This window comes from Coregonus clupeaformis, chromosome 17 (genome assembly GCF_020615455.1).
Source record: "Coregonus clupeaformis isolate EN_2021a chromosome 17, ASM2061545v1, whole genome shotgun sequence".
Taxonomy (NCBI): domain Eukaryota; kingdom Metazoa; phylum Chordata; class Actinopteri; order Salmoniformes; family Salmonidae; genus Coregonus; species Coregonus clupeaformis.
This window is the reverse complement of record NC_059208.1, coordinates 54,940,183-54,962,653: the sequence shown is the minus strand read 5'-3', so window position 1 is coordinate 54,962,653 and position 22,471 is coordinate 54,940,183. Positions and strand designations below refer to the sequence as shown.

Sequence of the window (22,471 nt, the reverse complement as noted above, 5' to 3'; positions counted from 1 at the left end):
TTTAGTGAATGGGAAAGCTAAGGATGTTGATATACAGTAAGTCATGATATTAAGACAAGTGTTTATTTCCAGCGAGTGTATTTTATGGGTTTTGTTTCTGTAGTTAACTTGGCTGGCTAGCAGCCACTTCGGTAGCTACTGGCTGGCTAACGTTTTTCCGACTGAAGCACATACTGTATCTACTGACAGGGACACAGTGCCCACCTGTGGACTGAAGCTGAACTTTATTACAACATTATATTTAACCCTGTTTAAAATTAACAATGTTGTGGTAGAACTGACTAAATTAAATGAATCATAACCTATTCCATTCTACAGGTAAACATGCTTGGCTCGTCTGTTATTTCCATATAGGCTACGTAACTATTTGTAAAGAAAAACATTATTAAATTGGTGAAATTATTTCATTGAACTTTTAATTTGTATTACTCTTTTTATTCACTTAGCAACTGACTTGTTCTACTGTTGTTGCATTGTCGACAGGTTAACCTGCAAGTAAGCATTTCATTGCACTCCATGTATATCATGTGTATATGACAAATAAACTAACTTGAACTTAGAAGGGAAAGGGAAGGGAAGACAGAAGGAAAAGATGGCCAGCTTTGTGGTTAGGTTGTAGGTGAACACAACATTGAAAATACATAGGCCCTTAAGTTATGTGTCCTCAAATGTTGTGTAATCTAAAAATCTCACATTAGCTGATAGGACTGATGAAATTAAATTAATCATAGAGGTCTTATAACTTATTTCATTCTACAGGTTCATTTTTTTTGGCTCATGTCTCTTTATAGTCATATAACCAAGGGGCTATGCAGCTTTTTATATGTCATGTTTGGAGTTGTGTTGCGTTGTTATTTGGACACTTGAATTTTTCTTTACATTTGAGTTGCCCTGGTCTTGTCAGTATACAGTCACTTTAAAGAGCAACTTCCCCTAAAAAAAAACATCGATATGAGTCAGAAACATTTATTCTACTGTCAAAATTGACCACAAAGTGTAAATAGGATAGTTTTGGTTATAACGTTTTATGAGACTTATGGTTGTGACTGCATCATGCGACCTGATTGTAATGCCTGTGGTAAATTTGGGTTGACTTTGTATAGCCCTATGGGGTTAGTTAGGGACCATCGGTAAATTACACACAATACACATGGGACAATATGTAAAAATTCCAATAGCTCCAAATTTCAATGACATAAAAACCTAAAACCAATTATGAATTGTAGAAATTCATATACAAATATTAAAAGCATTTAATTAGAAGACTAAAAGGTGTGCAACATGAAACTATTGTCTCATTTACATTGTGTAATTTCTTGACGGTCCCTAACTAGCCCTAGAGAGTCAGCTGACTGAAGCTAATTGGCTAAATCATTTTGGGCTGACTCTTCCCACCTGCGAACACACATGAGACACCCACATAAAACCACTCCCTGAAACCAACTCGTGATTGAATTCTGTCATGGCCGCTAGCATGAACCAAATCTAAAATGAGGCCAAATCAGGAAGTGCAGTCACCCTTTACAACTAACTAATAACATGTTGCAAATCTACCTTGCTACCTTCCAGATGAGCCAAGGAAGAGGACAGATGAGAACAGCAGGCTAGGGGAGCATGTAGAACAGCAGCAGCCAGGTGCAAATGGTAGGGAGGAGGATGATTTAGGTGACCCAGACACAGGCCCAAAACAAGTTATGCTACCTCAGTATCCCCTTGACCGTTTTGGATTTGAAAACTGAAGAGACACACCAGACAAGACACAGAGACAGCAACTGAAGAATAGGATATGATGGAGAGAGACACCAGACAAGACACAGAGACAGCAACAGAAGAATAGGATATGATGGAGAGAGACACCAGACAAGACACAGAGACAGCAACAGAATAATAGGATATGATGGAAGGACACACCAGACAAGACACAGAGACAGCAACAGAAGAATAGGATATAATGGAGAGAGATACCAGACAAGACACAGAGACAGCAACAGAAGAATATGATTTGATGGAGAGACACACCAGAGAAGACACAGACAGCAACAGAAGAATAGGATATGACGGAGAGAGACACCAGACAAGACACAGAGACAGCAACATAATAATAGGATATGATGAAGAGAGACACCAGACAAGACACAGAGACAGCAACAGATGAATATTATATGATGGAGAGAGACACCGGACAAGACACAGAGACAGCAACAGAAGAATAGGATATGATGGAGAGAGACACCAGACAAGACACAGAGACAGCAACAGAAGAATAGGATATGATGGAGAGAGACACCAGACAAGACACAGAGACAGCAACAGAAGAATAGGATATGATGGAGAGACACACCAGACAAGACACAGAGACGGCAACAGAAGAATAGCATATGATGAAGAGACACCAGAAGAACAGAACAGGCCATAATAGAAGAGGATAGAGAAAGGAGACAGAGATCAAACAAGAACCTGAGATAATAATGTTTAATAATATTTGCATACTGTTTTACCCACTTGTACAGTTGAAGTCAGAAGTTTACATACACTTAGGTTGGAGTCATTAAAACTCGTTTTTCAAACACTCCACACATTTCTTGTTAACAAACTATCGTTTTGGCAAGTCGGTTAGGACATCTACTTTGTGCATGTCACAAGTAATTTTTCCAACAATTGTTTACAGACATATTATTTCACTTATAATTCACGGTATCACAATTCCAGTGGGTCAGAAGTTCACATACACTATGTTGACTGTGCCTTTAAACAGCTTTGAAAATTCCAGAAAATGATGTCATGGCTTTAGAAGCTTCTGATAGGCTAATTGACATAATTTGAGTCAATTTGAAGTGTACCTGTGGATGTATTTCAAGGCCTACCTTCAAACTCAGTGCCTCTTTGCTTGACATCATGGGAAAATCAAAAGAAATCAGCCAAGACCTCAGAATTTTTTTTTGTAAACCTCCACAAGTCTGGTTCATCCTTGGGAGCAATTTCCAAACACCTGAAGGTACCACGTTCATCTGTACAAACAATACTACGCAAGTATAAACACCATGGGACCATGCAGCCGTCGTACCGCTCAGGAAGGAGACACATTCTGTCTCATAGAGATGAACCTACTTTGGTGCGAAAAGTGCAAATCAATCCCAGAACAACAGCAAAGGACCTTGTGAAGATGCTGGAGGAAACAGGTACAAAAGTATCTATATCCACAGTAAAACGAGTCCTATATCGCCATAACCTGAAAGGCCGCTCAGTAAGGAAGAAGCCACTGCTCCAAAACCTCCATAAAAAAGCCAGACTACAGTTTAAAACTGCACATGGGGACAAAGATCGTACTTGTTGGAGAAATGTCCTCTGGTCTGATGAAACAAAAATATAACTGTTTGGCCATAATGACCATCGTTATGTTTGGAGGAAAAAGGGGAGGCTTGCAAGCCGAAGAACACCATCCCAACCGTGAAGCACGGGGTGGCAGCATCATGCTGTGGGGGTGCTTTGCTGCAGGAGGGACTGGTGCACTTCACAAAATAGATGGCATCATGAGGAAGGAAAATTATGTGGATATATTGATGCAACATCTCAAGACATCAGTCAGGAAGTTAAAGCTTGGTTGCAAATGGGTCTTCCAAATGGACAATGACCCCAAGCATACTTCCAAAGTTGTGGCAAAATGGCTTAAGGACAACAAAGTCAAGGTATTGGAGTGGCCATTACAAAGCCCTGACCTCAATCCTATAGAAAATTTGTGGGCAGAACTGAAAAAGCGTGTGCGAGCAAGGAGGCCTACAAACCTGACTCAGTTACACCAACTCTGTCAGGAGGAATGGGCCAAAATTCACCCAATTTATTGTGGAAACTTGTGGAAGGCTACCCGAAACGTTTGACCCAAGTTAAACAATTTAACGGCAATGCTACCAAATATTAATTGAGTGTATGTAAACTTCTGACCCACTGGGAATGTGATGAAAGAAATAAAAGCTGAAATAAATCATTCTCTCTACTATTATTTTGACATTTCACATTCTTAAAATAAAGTGGTGATCCTAACTGACCTAAGACAGGGAATTTCTACTAGGATTAAATGTCAGGAATTGTGAAAAACTGAGTTGAATTGTATTTGGCTAAGGTGTATGTAAACTTCCGACTTCAACTGTATATACTATGTATATACTGTATTCTAGTCAAGGCTCATCCTATATAACTACTGCTGTACACACCTTTCTAATTCATATACTGTCCATACTGTCTATACACACCATGTCTGATATTTATTGATTTCTTTCTTTAAACTTTTTGGGATTTTTGTATATTGTTTTGTATTGTTGGGTATACTGCACTGTTGGAGCTAGAAACATAAGCATTTCGCTGCACCTGCAATAACATCTGCAAAATATGTGTACGCGACCAATTAAATTCGATTTTATTAGATTTTGATTTTGACAGCATCAGACAAGGCACAGACAGCAACACAAGATACAGAGAAAGTGACAGAAGAGGGCAGATGGAGAGAGAACAGAAGTGGGTTAAGCACACAGTAGACCAGAGGGCAGATGGAGAGAGAACAGAAGTGGGTTAAGCACACAGTAGACCAGAGAGCAGATGGAGAGAGAACAGAAGTGGGTTAAGCACACAGTAGACCAGAGGGCAGATGGAGAGAGAACAGAAGTGGGTTAAGCACACAGTAGACCAGAGGGCAGATGGAGAGAGAACAGAAGTGGGTTAAGCACACAGTAGACCAGAGGGCAGATGGAGAGAGAACAGAAGTGGGTTAAGCACACAGTAGACCAGAGGGCAGATGGAGAGAGAACAGAAGTGGGTTAAGCACACAGTAGACCAGAGGGCAGATGGAGAGAGAACAGAAGTGGGTTAAGCACACAGTAGACCAGAGGGCAGATGGAGAGAGAACAGAAGTGGGTTAAGCACACAGTAGACCAGAGGGCAGATGGAGAGAGAACAGAAGTGGGTTAAGCACACAGTAGACCAGAGGGCAGATGGAGAGAGAACAGAAGTGGGTTAAGCACACAGTAGACCAGAGGGCAGATGGAGAGAGAACAGAAGTGGGTTAAGCACACAGTAGACCAGAGGGCAGATGGAGAGAGAACAGAAGTGGGTTAAGCACACAGTAGACCAGAGGACAGATGGAGAGAGAACAGAAGTGGGTTAAGCACACAGTAGACCAGCAGTAGACTGTATCACTTCAAGCTGTTCTATAGATTCTAATTCGTTTTATTTACTTACACATATTATAACAGGTGAAATACAGACATTGAAAAAGTAAAACATGGTTTACAAAGTATTTTCAGGTGAGTTGAAATTACTATTAAAACAATTGTTTACTTTTACACTTTTTACAACTAGGACAGGACAAGAGAGGAGGGTAGACAAGAGACAGCAACATAGAATACTAAGAGACAGCAACATAGAATACTAAGAGACGGCAACATAGAATACTAAGAGACAGAAACATAGAATACTAAGAGACAGCAACATAGAATACTAAGAGACAGCAACATAGAATACTAAGAGACAGAAACATAGAATACTAAGAGACAGAAACATAGAATACTAAGAGACAGCAACATAGAATACTAAGAGACAGCAACATAGAATACTAAGAGACAGCAACATAGAATACTAAGAGACAGAAACATAGAATACTAAGAGACAGCAACATAGAATACTAAGAGACAGAAACATAGAATACTAAGAGACAGCAACATAGAATACTAAGAGACAGCAACATAGAATACTAAGAGACAGCAACATAGAATACTAAGAGACAGAAACATAGAATACTAAGATACAGCAACATAGAATACTAAGAGACAGCAACATAGAATACTAAGAGACAGCAACATAGAATACTAAGAGACAGCAACATAGAATACTAAGAGACAGAAACATAGAATACTAAGAGACAGCAACATAGAATACTAAGAGACAGCAACATAGAATACTAAGAGACAGCAACATAGAATACTAAGAGACAGCAACATAGAATACTAAGAGACAGAAACATAGAATACTAAGAGACAGCAACATAGAATACTAAGAGACAGCAACATAGAATACTAAGAGACAGCAACATAGAATACTAAGAGACAGCAACATAGAATACTAAGAGACAGCAACATAGAATACTAAGAGACAGCAACATAGAATACTAAGAGACAGCAACATAGAATACTAAGAGACAGCAACATAGAATACTAAGAGACAGAAACATAGAATACTAAGAGACAGAAACATAGAATACTAAGAGACAGCAACATAGAATACTAAGAGACAGCAACATAGAATACTAAGAGACAGCAACATAGAATACTAAGAGACAGCAACATAGAATACTAAGAGACAGCAACATAGAATACTAAGAGACAGAAACATAGAATACTAAGAGACAGAAACATAGAATACTAAGAGACAGAAACATAGAATACTAAGAGACAGCAACATAGAATACTAAGAGACAGCAACATAGAATACTAAGAGACAGCAACATAGAATACTAAGAGACAGAAACATAGAATACTAAGAGACAGAAACATAGAATACTAAGAGACAGCAACATAGAATACTAAGAGACAGCAACATAGAATACTAAGAGACAGCAACATAGAATACTAAGAGACAGCAACATAGAATACTAAGAGACAGAAACATAGAATACTAAGAGACAGAAACATAGAATACTAAGAGACAGAAACATAGAATACTAAGAGACAGCAACATAGAATACTAAGAGACAGGAACATAGAATACTAAGAGACAGGAACATAGAATACTAAGAGGCAGCAACATAGAATACTAAGAGACAGCAACATAGAATACTAAGAGACAGCAACACAGAATACTAAGAGACAGCAACATAGAATACTAAGACACAGCAACATAGAATACTAAGACACAGCAACATAGAATACTAAGAGACAGCAACATAGAATACTAAGAGACAGCAACATAGAATACTAAGAGACAGCAACATAGAATACTAAGAGACAGAAACATAGAATACTAAGAGACAGCAACAGAAGAGGGCAGACCAGAGAGACAGCAACAGACCGATAAAGCAATGGAGAGGCAGAGGAGGGGTGAACACACAGTAGACTGTATCACTTAAAGCTGCTCAATGGATTCTAATTACTGCACAGTGTGTGTGTGTGTGTGTGCATGTGTGTGAGAGAGAGTGTTTGGGTACTGTGGGATTCTTTAATCAGTTTGGCTCATTAATCAGTTTGGCTCATTGGCCAGGTCAGAATCTATGTTTGAAGTTGTTGGAAATGTTTGAAGTTGGAAATACATTGTAGATGTACAGAACCAGTCAAAAATGTTGGACACACCAACGCATTCAACCAGCGCAAACCAGATGGGATGGCATATTGCTGCAGAATTCTGTGGTAGCCATGCTGGTTAAGTGTGCCTTGAATTCTAAATAAATCACTGACAGTGTCACCAGCAAAGCACCATCACACCTCCTCCTCCATGCTTCACGGTGGGAACCACACATGCAGAGATCATCCGTTCACCTACTATGCGTCTCACAAAGACACAGCAGTTGGAACCAGAAATCTCAAATTTGGACTCATCAGACCAAAATACATATTTCCACCGGTCTAATGTCCATTGCTCGTGTTTCTTGGCCCAAGCAAGTCTCTTCTTCTTATTGGTGTCCTTTAGTAGTGATTTCTTTGCAGCAATTCGACCATGAAGGCCTGATTCACGCAGCATCCTCTGAACAGTTGATGTTGAGATGTGTCTGTTACTTGAACTCTGTGAAGCATTTATTTGGGCTGCAATCTGAGGTGCAGTTAACTCTAATGAACTTATGCTCTGCAGCAGAGGTAATTTTGTGTCTTCCTTTCCTGTGGCAGTCCTCATGAGAGCCAGTTTCATCATAGCGCTTGATGGTTTTTGAGACTTTCAAAGTTCTTGAAATTTTCCGGCCCTTAATGTCTTAAAGTAATGATGGGCTGTCATTTCTCTTTGCTTATTTGAGCTGTTCTTGCCATAATATGGACTTGGTCTTTTACCAAATTGGGCTATCTTCTGTATACCACCCCTACCTTGTCACAACACAACTGATTGGCTCAAACACATTAAGAAGGAAATAAATTCCACAAATTAACTTTTAACAAGGCACACCTGTTAATTGAAATGCATTCCAGGTGACTACCTCATGAAGTTGGTTGAGTGAATGCCAAAAGTGTGCAAAGCTGTAATCAAGGCAAAGGGTGGCTACTTTGAAGAATCTCAAATATAAAATATATTTTGATTTGTTTAACACTTTTTTGGTTACTACATGATTCCATATGTGTTATTTCATAGTTTTGATGTCTTCACTATTATTCTACAATGTAGAAAATAGTAAAAAAAAAGAACAACCCTTGAATGAATAAGTGTGTCCAAACTGTTGACTGGGACTGTATGTGTTCCAGTAGCTACTGTAATTGAATACTGGCAGTGTCTGCTGTGGCAGGTGGGAAGGTGAAAGTTACCTGAAAAATATCTAATCTCTCAATGTTGGAATCGCTCAGTGTTCATCTCAAAGTGCTCCAAATTCATGCATTTAGCTGTTGAAATTCAGGGGGTTTTTTTGCTGGGGAGAATGCCCCCGGACCCCCCTACTGGTTTTGGGCTAAGCCCCGAATGACTTAAAATCCTAGAAAGGCCCCTACTACCCACCATCTTTATATAGTGGATACAGAACAACCACATCTCTCAAATTAGTGCTTTGGTTCTACCCAACATGTTTATATAGAGGATGCAGAACACCCACAGCTCTCAGATCAGCCGTCAGAGAATCTACTGGGCCACATCATTATGCTGAATGGAATTCGAGTGAGATTGGTTGCTTGAACACTGGATTGTGTTAAACTTTGATGACAGACTGGGCTTTTGTTTATTATTCTACTCTGCAATTCAGTGGTTTTCATAGAGTTCAGAGTTCGTTTATGCTTTACGTTGATCAAGAACAAGTGATCAAAAACAGGAAAGAAGTTCCGAAGCACTGCAATTACAATGTAGTCCATGTAGAGTTGTCCTCTACAGAGTATACAATTGTGTTGGCCCGCAATCAGGAAATTGCCAAACATTGTTAAGTTGACTAGCTGATTCATATTTTGTCAATACCAAGAGACATCCTCCCAGATGAATAGAACACTTGTTATCCAGAGCAGTCTATTTCATTTATTGCCATATTGTATTTCGATGTCTTTTTTTTCTAATATCCCTTTTTTTCTAATCTCCCAGACAAATTGACTGTGCTGTTTTTGTTTGTCAAACACATTTCCTGAGAAACAACTGGATTTTTGTTTGTTTAAGCGTATCCGCACTGTTCTAGCGTAGGCATTTTGGCAGTGCTTGACTTGGACCGGAGCTGTCCGGAGCAACGTACCTGCTCTTCTAATGGGAGATTGTGTTCCTAATTTTGGGGGAATTGCGTACCAGCTCCTCATAAAACAAAGTAGCCTATCGCCGGCCCAGATTCACACACCGAGGCAAAGTTGATCAAAGCGGAATGAAGGCGGGATCTGCATTGAATAGCAATGGTTATTGGGCATTCATTTTCGGATTCCGCATTGTTCAAGTTTATTTACCACTAGTCTGTGAATCTGTGCGTGACATTGGGCTGTCAATTCGAGATTGTGCAGATTGAAAATGGGCCAGCCTGAATGCGCATGATGCGCTGTCTCAAGTTGTCAAATGATGGTTTGTAAGGCAATGAAAAGGCATGGAGAAAAAAAAATCATACATTTTGTTAATGTAATTCATGAAGCCACACTTAAATATTAGCCTATCAATCACTTAAAAATCGACATATCAGCCATCCTCGGAATGACCCTTCAGTGCGTGTCTGTGTGTGCTGCTTCTGAGCCAGTGCGATTGGGCCAGGGGGGAGAGAGCGCTACGTTTCAGCAGCAGGTATATTGACAGACAGACTAACTAGATAGCCAATTCAAAACATAACTTGTAGCAGTTATCTCGCTAGTTAACTATAGCTATCTAAGCATTACTGTCGTCGTCGCCTTCTTTCCACCGGCACTACATACATCTGCACCGTTGAAAAACGGTGATTCCCTCTATTAAACAGTAGCCATGTAATTGCGACAACGTAAAAAATATTATAAGAATAGTATAATTGACAAATAACTTGCTGTGCATAGATCTCCCCTGAAACATTCATATTTCTTTGAAGTATCCCGCCGTTTCCATTTGATCCCTGATTCATTGAATGAGGGAATCATTTGATAAAAACAAAAGTATTTGGTTGTAATGTTGCAACATTTTATATCAAGGGTGGCAACCATCCTCCAGGATAGCTACTGGGGGTGCAGGCTTTTGTTCAAGCCCTGGTCTAACCACATTGTAGCCTAAACATCAGCTGCTCAACAGGACCTTGATAAGCAGACTTGGGTGTTTCAGGGCTGGATGAAAAGCCATGCCTGCACACCCAGGAGCTCTCGAGATGGAGGGTTGACCATTCTCCCTGTGCCCAAGAACACTAAGGTAACCTGCCTAAATGACTACCGACCCGTAGCACTCACATATGTAGCCATGAAGTGCTTTGAAAGGCTGGTCATGGCTCACATCAACACCATTATCCCAGAAACCCTAGACCCACTCTAATTTGCATACCGCCCCAACACCATTATCCCAGAAACCCTAGACCCACTCCAATTTGCATACCGCGCCAACAAATCCACAGATGATGCAATCTCTATTGAACTCCACACTGCCCTTTCACACCTGGACAAAAGGAACACCTATGTGAGAATGCTATTCATTGACTACAGCTCAGCGTTCAACACCATAGTGCCCTCAAAGCTCATCACTAAGCTAAGGACCCTGGGACTAAACACCTCCCTCTGCAACTGGATCCTGGACTTCCTGACGGGCCACCCCAGGTGGTAAGGGTAGGTAACAACACATCTGCCACACTGATCCTCAACACGGGGGCCCCTCAGGGGTGCGTGCTCAGTGCCCTACTGTACTCCCTGTTCACTCATGACTGCATGGCCAGGTGCGACTCCAACACCATCATTAAGTTTGCCGATGACACAACAGCGGTAGTCCTGATCACCGACAACGACGAGACAGCCTGTAGGGAGGAGGTCAGAGACCTGGCCTTGTGGTGCCAGGACAACAACCTCTCCCTCAACGTGATCAACACAACAGAGATGATTGTGGACTACAGGAAAAAGAAGAGGACCGAGCACGCCCCCATTCTCATCGATGGGGGCTGTAGTGGAGCAGGTTGAGAGCTTCAAGTTCCTTGGTGTCCACATCACCAACAAACTAACATGGTCCAAGCACACCAAGACAGTCGTGGAGAGGGCACGACAAAACCTTTTCCCCCTAAGGAGTGAAAAAATGTGGCATGGGTCCTCAGATCCTCAAAAGGTTCTACAGCTGCACCATTGAGAGCATCCTGACTGGTTGCTTCACTGCCTGGTATGGCAACTGCTTGGCCTCTGACCGCAAGGCACTACAGAGGGTAGTGCGTACGGGCCACTACATCACTGGGGCCAAGCTTCCTGCCATCCAGGACCTCTATACCAGGTGGTGTCAGAGGAAGGCCCTAAAAATTGTCAAAGACTCCAGACACCCTAGTCATAGACTGTTCTCTCTGCTACCGCATGGCAAGCGGCACCGGAGCGCCAAGTCTAGGTCCAAAAGGCTTCTAAACAGCTTCTACCCCCAAGCCATAAGACTCCTGAACATCTAATCAAATGGCTACGCAGACTATTTGCATTGCCCTCACTCCCCCCCTTTCACACTGCTGCTACTCTCTGTTTATTATCTATGCATAGTCACTTTAATAACTCTACCTACATTTACATATTACCTCAATTACCTCGACTAACCGGTGCCCCCGCACATTGACTCGGTACCAGTACCCCCTGTATATAGCCTCACTATTGTTATTTTTACTGCTGCTCTTTAATTATTTGTTACTTTTATTTCGTATTATTTTATATTGTATTTTTTAGTGATTTTCTTTGGTATTCTTTCTTAAAACTGCGTTGTTGGTTAAGAGCTTGTAAGTAAGCATTTCACTGTAAGGTCTACACCTGTTGTATTCGACGCATGTAACAAATTACATTTTATTTGATGTTGACAACTTTGTGTGTGTGGAGGGGGGTTTAAATGCCTTGATCAAGGGCACAACGGCAGGAGATGGAAGGCCTACATGGGATCAGACACAGCAGTCTTCCAGCGTCAATAATGCTTACTTTTTCATTCAGGCTTTAATAATAGTCATGAAAATGTGGTTAAAAGTCAGAGAAGTCACGAAAAATGTATATGAACCCTTAAAATAATCAGAGGTCTCTATAGCATATCATTTGTGGATTTCGGTGAACATAATCTAATGGACGGACTTAAAAAAAAATACAGCTTCTGCACTTCTTTCATCCCAAGTCAAGCACTGCCTACAAGCCATTAAATACAAGATGTGTCGGCATTGTGTGATTGTCTTACTAACAGCTGCCGCTGAAGTTTTTAAACTCTTCAGAACCGCTGACTGCTATTTCACTCTGTATCGTTCCTCTTGGCTGTGTGGCTCTTGGGAACAGAACTGCTGAGCTGAATGTAAAGATCATGAAAGGAGGGTGCTTTTGTGCACAGTGAAACGTGGAATCATCTGCATAGTCAGTAATTTTCCTGGGATATGCAGATTAAGGATTTTAAACTATTTTCTCAGGAATATTGGGTTCATGGGCAGGAATATGATTATTCAAGTAATCCACCAAGAAAGTTTGAGTTGTAGTTTTCACTGAAAAATGCAATGGTGTCATATCTTGTCTGAAATAGAGTTATGGAATGTACGTTCTAAAAATGTACAACAGATTTCATATATAATTTCCTGTAGCATCCATGTCTTTTTTGCTCCAAAGGTATGTAGGTTTTAGGGTAACGGCACTGCAATGACCCTGAGACAACCATGAACCATAAAAACAAAGTTGTTTTTCTGCTTCCAGAGAGTGGATCCTTACAGAAAGGGCATAGTGGAAATATTCCCATACCTCTACCATTAAACCCCTCAACCCCTTTACTTTCAACCTCAGAAAGGGCATGGTGGAAATATTCCCATACCTCTACTATTAAACCCCTTTGCCCTGGCATTTGAGAGCACAGGTGCAAGCTGGCGATTGTGCCTACCAGTCTGCCAGTGCAATATTGCCAATATGGCCATGCCACTCGATGCCCAGTTTGCCAGAGAGAGGCCCTAAGGGGCTAGGATCATTGAATTGCCTGTAAACAAAAGCAGGCTGCAGAAAGTGACACAGACGTTGCTGCCAGTAATCTGGCTGCTGTGTTCTGTTTGAGTATTTCCGCTGTCGTTAAAGCCCACACTTGCTCATTAATACTGTCAGTGCCTCTCTCTTTATCCTGCACACTAGACTACAGACCGTCTGTCTGCTCTGCAAGCTGATGCGTGCAGGTAGGGATAACATTACACACACACACACACTTCGGGGGTTGCGTCTCCCTTGTGAATGACAGGGGTTTGACCTCTGCTGGACATATTGATTAGCTGTACCTGCTCCCCAATCTGTCCGGTGCTAGGAGAGACAATACGGTGATCATATCTGATGCAGAATGTGTCTGAAGAGCCAGCACAACAAAGCCTTCAGAATGGCTGGTGCCATATTTAGTGGCAGTGGGAAATAGCAGGGGGAGTTACTGCACGTGCCCCAAATGGAACCCTATTCCCTTTATATTGTACTACTTTTGGCCAGAGGCCAGTGCACTATATAGGGAATAGGGTGCCATTTGGGACGCAGACTGTATTGTAGCTGTTGTATGATTCTTAGGGTGAAACAGGAATGTGTCCCTTGGACAGAGAAAGTGTTTATCACACTCTACTCTAAAGGCATTTTGGCACTTTATTGTGTAGGGGCACTTTTGAAATCCAGCATAGCTCCAATTCAATCATAGTCCCAGTATCCAATCTGAAATAGATAAGTGGACTAAAGTACAGTCTAGTGAAGGGGCCTACTGCAGAACATACAGTCTAGGCTACACAAAGGAGCACTGTCTTGTCAAGGAGGAAGGGGGAGGTAATAGAAACGGTGAGTCTCTTTGACAGATGTGATTTTCGTGGTGTTGCGTCCCCCATCAGTTCTCTCAGCTACCCCTGAGATGACATCTGTGGGGGTTTTCTCACTCAAGAGGTCACTTTCACTGAGATAAGTCACTTGGAGTGTCTCTGTGTGCATCCTAAATGGCACCCTATTCCCTATATAGTGCACTACTTTTGAACAGTGTCCATAAGGGATTCTTTTTCCTGAAATGTTGATAATGATGAGTCCAAATACCAACCCTCCGGGACCTGCCTTCTCTCTCTCTCTCTCTCTCTCTCTCTCTCTCTCTCTCTCTCTCTCTCTCTCTCTCTCTCTCTCTCTCTCTCTCGCCTTCTCTCTCACCCATCCATCCATCCCTGCAATGGGAGCCCATCGCTCTTTGTCCTCCTTGCTTTATTTAGTCATGAAACATCTCGTCTCCGAGGATTCAGAGATGACAACCGATTTTCTTCCTTGTGATCACGTCAAGAGGTGGTTTTTAAACAGCTTCTGACAAAACTGTCGTCTGGGACCTTTGCTATATACCTTGTCTGGAGGAGCAGTTCCTACCAGCCCAGAACTGACAGACCAGCTCAGGTCAACCACATCACTTCAGTGTGTAGTAGACAGACAGGGTAACCTTATCAAACATACAATCACTTCAGTGTGTTGCCTACTGACAGAGTAACCTTTCATACAGTGTGCCTGTGATCACATGCCGCTGGCAGCTCTGCCATGACCCTGTATATGTTGGGCTCTTTGAAGATGGCTTCGTCTTGCTTTCTTTGCATGTTATAACTTCTGACATGCAAATCAGCAAGGCTGACAGTACAGAGGATACGGTGGAGACACATGACATAATGGAACAAAAGGCTGCAACACTCTTCTTGTCACATTAATTCCGCTGTCAGTGTTCAAAGCACTGGCTTATGTATTTCACAGAAAAAAGCTAAATGCAATACAACCCTCATCCACAGCACTAAACCACATCTTACTGTAGGCCTATTACAGTGTAAATGTTGACATCCAATATAGCCTCTATTTTTACTAAATGAATCCCAAATCCCAGACCATTCCCAGAGAAACAGTCCAGTTATGTCTTTCCCATTGCCGTGGTTTATGACTTGAGCAACCAGAAATGACAGGTCAAACTATTTTGGGGGTCCCTGTAAAACTGTCTTTAGTCACACTAGGTCCTTTTGGACTATTCAAAGCCTATGCTACAACACTAGTACACAGCTGTGTTTCAAAGGGGACAGCCTGACAACTTGAATCATATAAACAATGCTAAAACTTAAAACCTATGGTATGCTATGGTAATTGCAACATGAGTTAGAATGCATTTAGTGAGCTTAGCTTTGCTTTAATTCCATGGTTTTATAAAAATCTAAGTGCTCACTTGTGATACAAATAACACACAAACCAGCTAGGGTAGGCTACACAATGTTATTACGTCTGGTAGCAGTGTGTATGCCCATCACTTTTCAAATCCAATCATTTGAATGAATTCACTATAATATATTTATATATTTTCTCCAGCCCAAATTAAATATTTTAATTTGCAATTAGTTTGTTATCATATCAATTACTTTATTCAATGAGTGTATTGCACCACCTACTGGATTCTACCGAATAATGCGATCAGAAGAGTTTAGTAGCTAGAATGTCCCTGCTCATTAAGACACTATTCATTTGCATGATAAACCGTGGGTTATGTTTGCCAGCAATACTTTAGCGACTGTCCCCTCAGTGAAACAAAATATATACAGTTAGTCTAGAGTGTGTTCCAGTTCATTTTATCCATTGCCGTTTGTAGAATCGTGTGCGGTGCGTGTACACCCATATTTACGGTAACTCTGCCGGCTAGCATTCAAGATGGCGGCTCCCATAATAGAAACATGTCATGTCGCATGTTGTGCAAATCGAACCCCAAATGTTCTTTCATGGGGTCGTGGGGGGCTCATTGCATATGGAACATGCAATTCTGTCGCTCTCTATGACCCACAGGTTATATATCTCTTTCACAATTTAAATGTATTCGTGTCGTTGCAGTTGCAGCTGCAGCATAGGCTAGCTAGCTACATAATCAGTTTTGTAATTTTTGACAATTCACGTTAATCAGCTTTATTTTGAATTGTGCTTGGAGTCCATAGGTTAAGGTATATTTGCTGTGACAGTCAGCTTTACTCTTTACATACCATTCTACAGGAGAAAGGTGTTGTTGCTATCCTGAATGGACATACCGGGAGGGTGAACACAGTCCAGTGGGTCCACAGAGAGGACTGTGGTGAGTAGCTACCTGCATGCTTTGGTATGCTGATAATATGCTTTATATGCTTCATCCAATGTTTTGATATGCTGATACTATGCTTTGATATGCTGATAATATGCTTTATCCAATGTTTTGATATGCTGATAATATGTTTGATATGCTTCATCCAATGCTTTGATATTATGATAATATGCTTTATATGCTTCATCCAATGTTTTGATATGCTGATAATATGCTTGATATGCATCATCCAATGCTTTGATATGATGATAATCTACTTTGTTTCATCCAATGCTTTGATATGATGATAATATGCTTCATGTTTCATCCAATGCTTTGATATGCTGATAATATGCTTTATATGATTTATCCAATGATTTATGTTTCATCCAATGCTTTGAAAGACTGTTTCTGACAGTTGGTTCTTCCTCCCTGATGTCTGCTACAGGTAGAGAAACTCACCTGGTGTCAGGAGCGTCTGACAGTCTACTGATTGTGTGGGAGGTCCAAGATGGGAAGGTGTGTTAATTCCACTAGAAGCAGGAATAGGCCTCATACCATACGTTAATGATCTGTATTGACACTTCTGTGTACATTTGACACATTATCAAAACACAGCAATAGTTTCACTTATATTGATCTCTTCTAAGGCATATGTTTTGTGTTTGTGCCCCCTGCCCCAGTTTAACCACTGTGTTGAGTGTGTTGGACATACTGGACCAGTGTGTGCTGTGGATGCCATCCACCTGGACAACAGTAAGCTACTCATCGCCTCCACAGCCTCCGACTCCACTGTCAAACTATGGCTCTATACTGGAAGTAAAGGTAAGGGAAGCTTTTTTTGTCCCAACAATAGACTAGTGTCCTGTCCAGGGGGTGTACTTGTACATCAAGCTGCCTCACGCGACAGAAACAGGAGATAGACTAGTGTCCTGTCCAGGGGGTGTACTTGTACATCAAGCTGCCTCACGCGACAGAAACAGGAGATAGACTAGTGTCCTGTCCAGGGGGTGTACTTGTACATCAAGCTGTCTCACGCGACAGAAACAGGAGATAGACTAGTGTCCTGTCCAGGGGGTGTACTTGTACATCAAGCTGTCTCACGCGACAGAAACAGGAGATGGAAACTAGCTCAGACAAGGCTACTTTACTTGATGCTTTTTTTATGACATGGAACAGGTAAAGGAACTCTTTAGGAGAGTCAGATTGGGAAAGGCAATCAGATCAGTGATATTGGCCTTTGGACTCATGGGCTGCGTCCCAAATGGTACCCTGTTACCTATGTAGTGCACTACTTTTGATCAGGGCTCATGGGCCGCCCAGCCATTTTCATTTGTATTTTGTTACTTCAGTAGTACTCTCAACTACCCTGTCTCTACATGATTAGGCTACACATACCCCAATGTTAGCCAAAAGTCTGCTTATTTTTATGTAAGACAGAGCGAAGTGAGGTGGTGTAGGGTGAAGTTGCCCCTAGACGCTGATCGTTGGTCAGTTTTTTAAAATAAAACATGTATTTGTCACATGCTTAATAAACAACAGGTGTAGACTAACAGTGAAATACTTACTTACAGGTCCTTTTCCAACAATGCAGAGTTAAAGACCAACATTAAAAACATTTAAATAGTGACATGAGGAGTAAATACACAGTGAATAACAAATAACAATAACGAGTAAAAATAACATGGCTGTATACAGGAAGTACCAGTACTGAGTTGATGTGCAGTGGTACGAGATAATTGAGGTAGCTATGTACAGTGCATTCGGAAAGTATTCAGACCCCTTGACTTTTTCCACATTTTGTTACGTTACAGCCTTATTTTAAATTGATTAAATAAAACATTTAATTCATCAAGCTACACACAATACCCAATAATGACAAAGCAAAACAGGTTATTAGATTTTTTTGCAGATTTATAAAAAATAGAAATACCTTATTTACATAACTATTCAGATCCTTTGCTATGAGACTCAAAATTGAGCTCAGGTGCATCCTGTTTCAATTGATCATCCTTGAGATGTTTCGTCAACTTGATTGGAGTCCACCTGTGGTAAATTCAGTTGATTGGACATGATTTGGAAAAACACACACCTGTCTATATAAGGTCCCACAGTTGACAGTGCATGTCAGAGCAAAAACCAAGCCATGAGGTCGAAGGAATTGTCCGTAGAGCTCCGAGACAGGATTGTGTCGAGGCACAGATCTGGGGAAGGGTACCAAAAAATGTCTGCAGTATTGAAGGTCCCCAAGAACATAGTGGCCTCCATCATTCTTAAATGGAAGAAGTTTGGAACCACCAAGACCCTTCCTAGAGCTGGCCACCCGGCCAAACTGAGCAATTGGGGGAGAAGGGCCTTGGTCAGGGAGATGACTAAGAACCCGATGGTCACTCTGACAGAGCTCCAGAGTTCCTCTGTGGAGATGGGAGAACCTTCCAGAAGGACAACCATCTCTGCAGCACCACCAATCAGGCCTTTATGGTAGAGTGGCCAGACCGAAGCCGATCCTCAGTAAAAGGAACATGACAGTCTGCTTGGAGTTGGCCAAAAGGCACCTAAAGACTCTCAGATCATGAGAAAGAAGATTCTCTGATCTGATGAAACCAAGATTGAACTCTTTGGCCTGAATGCCAAGCATCACGTCTGGAGGAAACCTGGCACCATCCCTACGGTGAAGCATGGTGGTGGCAGCATCATGCTGTGGGGATGTTTTTCAGTGGCAGAGATTGAGAGACTAGTCAGGATCGAGGGAAAGATGAACGGAGCAAAGTACAGAAAGATCCTTGATAAAAACCTGCTTCAGAGCGCTCAGGACCTCAGACTGGGGCGAGGTTTACCTTCCAACAGGACAACAACCCTAAGCACACAGCCAAGACAATGCAGGAGTGGCTTCAGGACAAGTCTCAATGTCCTTGAGTGGCCCAGCCAGAGCCCGGACTTAAACCCAATCAATTATTTTATTTTTTGTCATTTAGCAGACTCGCATATCCAGAGAGACTTACAGTTAGTGAGTGCATACATTTTTCATACTGGCCCCCTGTGGGAAACGAACCCACAACCCTGGCGTTGCAAGTGCCATGCTCTACCAACTGAGCTATATGGGACTAGTGTCCTGGAGAGACCTGAAAATAGCTGTGCAGCAACACTGACAGAGCTTGAGAGGGTCTGCAGAGAGGAATGGGAGAAACTCCCTAAATACAGGTGTGCCAAGCTTGTAGTGTCATTCCCAAGAAGACGCTAGGCTGTAATCACTGCCAAAGGTGCGTCAACAAAGTACGTATGTAAATGTGTATATTTCAGATATGTATTTTTTTTATACATTTGAAAAAATGTCTAAACCTCTTTTTGCTTTGTCATTATGGGGTGTTGTGTGTAGATTGATGAGGGAAAAAGTCAAGGGATCTGAATACTTTCCGAATGCACTGTACATATAGGTAGGGGTAAAGTGACCAGGCAACAGGATAGATAATAGACTGAGCTGTAGAAGCATGTGGTGTGTGTGGCGTGATTGTGTGCTATTTATTTGTGTGCGCATAATGTGTGTGTGTGTGTGTTGGTATCAGTTCAAGTATGTGTGGGGGTGGAGTCCAGTGTATGCATAGTCAGGTGCAATAGAGTTAGGGTAGCCATTTGATTAGGTATTTAGCAGTCTTAAGGCTTGGGGGTAGAAACTGTTCAGGGTCCTGTTGGTTTCAGACTTGGTGCACTGGTACCGCTTGCCGTGCGGTAGCAGAGAGAACAGTCTGTGGTTTGGGTGGCTGGAGTCTTTGACCATTTTTTGGGGCCATCCTCTGACACCGCCTGGTACAGAGGGCCTGGATGGCATGGGAGCTTGGGTCCAGTGATGTACTGGGCTGTACTCACCACCCTCTGTAGCGCCTTGCGGTCGGTTGCCTTGCAGTTGCCATACCAAGCGGTGATGCAGCCAGTCAAGATGCCAAATCTGTTCAGCCTCCTGAGGGGGAAGAGGTGCTGTCATGCCCTCTTCATGACTGTGTTGGTGTGTGTGGACCATTTTAATTCCTTAGTGATGTGGACAGCGAGGAACTTGGAAGATCTCAACCCGCTCCACTACAGCTCCATCGATGTGGATGGATATGTGGATTAGGGGTGGGAATTGCCAGGGAACTCACGATATTATCACGATACTTGTCGATTCAATACTGTGATTTTATTGCGATTCGATGTTCCAAACATATTGCTTACCATACGTCTGCTGCAGGGGAACAAGATAAATAAAAGTGCAAAAAACAAATTGGCCCCCTATTTTAAAAGAAGATGGAGAACAAGCTATGAAGGAAAAATATTGTAGTTTTGGTGCAGGTACAGCCAAGTACTGCAAAAATGATATTGCAACATTGTCAAAGCGATACGACACAATTTATTGTCAAAAATAATTTCCAGATATGTAACCCTTTGACAAATGTCCCTGCAGCTAGCGTCAATAGAACTAGCCTAGCTATTAGCCATCTTACCTCTCTAGGATGAGTTAATGTAAGTTAATGAAATAATCTCTGAGCAGTTGATTTATGGAGCCCAATGATTTTTCATAATTTTTATGCCCTATTATAAAGGCTAATTTGTATTTATTTATTCTTCCTCTCTCTCTCCCTGAAGCGGAGTGCACCCATACCATATCCTTTGGGAGCGGATTCATGATGGATGTCTCGCTAGCGTGGTTGCCAGGCAGCAGAGGTAAGCTGTTTCCACAGCAGCGGTTGCTGACGGTTGCCAGTGAACCCCCTCTACACCTCAGATCATCTTGAAGTGTTCCGCGTGTCATGTCTACTCCCTTTCACATGCCTGTTCTCTGTTTGATGCTTTGTCCTCCCCCCCTCCACTCAATCTGTCTTAAAAACACGAGGCAGATGCAAATGTGTTATCATGTGGCCTGACTTCAGCAAGCGTGGCAGGACTAACACGATGCACTCATTGCAGTTCCCATACTTGCCTGCGGGAGCGACGATTGCAGAATCCATTTGTATGCGCAGTGCAATGGACAGGTAAGCTCAAGTAGCTGACTGTATGGGCCAACAAATAAAGGTAATGTCGTGTTAACATGAATACATTGAATATGTTGGGTTTACGATGTGTAAACATATTTTTTGACATTGATGCTGACCTTCTTTTCCTGTGTCTCTGACAGTTCAGGAAAGTCCTCTCCTTGCAAGGGCATGAGGATTGGATCCGTGGTGTGGAGTGGGCCTGTGTAGGTGAGGACCACACCAGTGTTTTAACCATTTGTTTCTTCATTGCCTTGTTTTATCTGGCGTGACTTGTGTAGTTCATACATAAATCTGTCAAATAATCAGAGATGGTATGAGAAAATGGGTTTCTGGTATAATCTGTATATCCTGCTGGCTAGTTGTGGTTGTGTAACCCACTCCAGAGGTACTCCAGCAGTGCTCTGTTAAGGGCTACATCACAAATGGCACCCTATGCTTGGCCCTGGTCAAAAGTAGTGCACTATTCAGGGCATAGGGTGCCATTTGTGATGCACACCAGGGTTTGTAAAAGCTATTTCATCTCCTTCACCGACCCTCGTCACTGGACTCATCCCACTCAGTTGATGACTTACTCCAAGCTGGTCGGCCAGTAGTGTCAGAGAGAGGCTGCGTCCCAAATGGCACCCTTTTCCCTATATAGTGCACTACTTTTTGACTGGTCAAAAGTAGTGCACTCTATAGGGAATATGGTGCCATTTGGGATGCAGTCAGAGATTCATTTATATGCACCAGCCCCACAGGCATTGCAAAATCACTCTCCAGTCTCTCTCCACTATAAAAGGGTAAAAGAAAATGAAAATTCATCATTTTATGACTGGGATGTCTGTTTAATTAGATTTTACTTTTGTAGACGGACGTCTTTCCATAATGCATGAAACGGCTGCAGCATGGCCCAGTCAATGCTTTAGTTGTGCCCCTCGCTCTCAGATATACTGTACCCTTCAAGCAGCTATCTCCACAGCCCTGTCTTTGAGATCAGTCTTTTTAATTACAACCCTCGTAGGACATGGTTCAACCGAGGTTTTGACAGTCTGTGGTGACTAAAGGTCCCCTCTTGTCACAGGAGTAGGGGTGTTAACCCTGGTGTCCTGGCTTAAGTCCCAACCCGGCCCCCTCATACTACCATGGCCACCTAA

General features: G+C 42.0%; 1 protein-coding gene across 1 annotated transcript in view; it reads left to right on the top strand.

Moving 5' to 3' along the window:
* Positions 1-15,931: 15,931 nt before the first annotated feature.
* Positions 15,932-22,471, top strand: part of LOC121586756 (elongator complex protein 2-like) — a 58,019-nt gene continuing 51,479 nt past the window's right edge. Inside the window, exons 1-7 of the mRNA XM_041903716.1 lie at positions 15,932-16,064; positions 16,266-16,344; positions 16,778-16,848; positions 17,013-17,154; positions 20,947-21,024; positions 21,268-21,332; positions 21,476-21,542. Coding sequence (XP_041759650.1) covers positions 15,933-16,064; positions 16,266-16,344; positions 16,778-16,848; positions 17,013-17,154; positions 20,947-21,024; positions 21,268-21,332; positions 21,476-21,542 — 634 coding nt within the window. The 5' untranslated portion in view covers position 15,932. The remainder of the gene's footprint in view (positions 16,065-16,265; positions 16,345-16,777; positions 16,849-17,012; positions 17,155-20,946; positions 21,025-21,267; positions 21,333-21,475; positions 21,543-22,471) is intronic.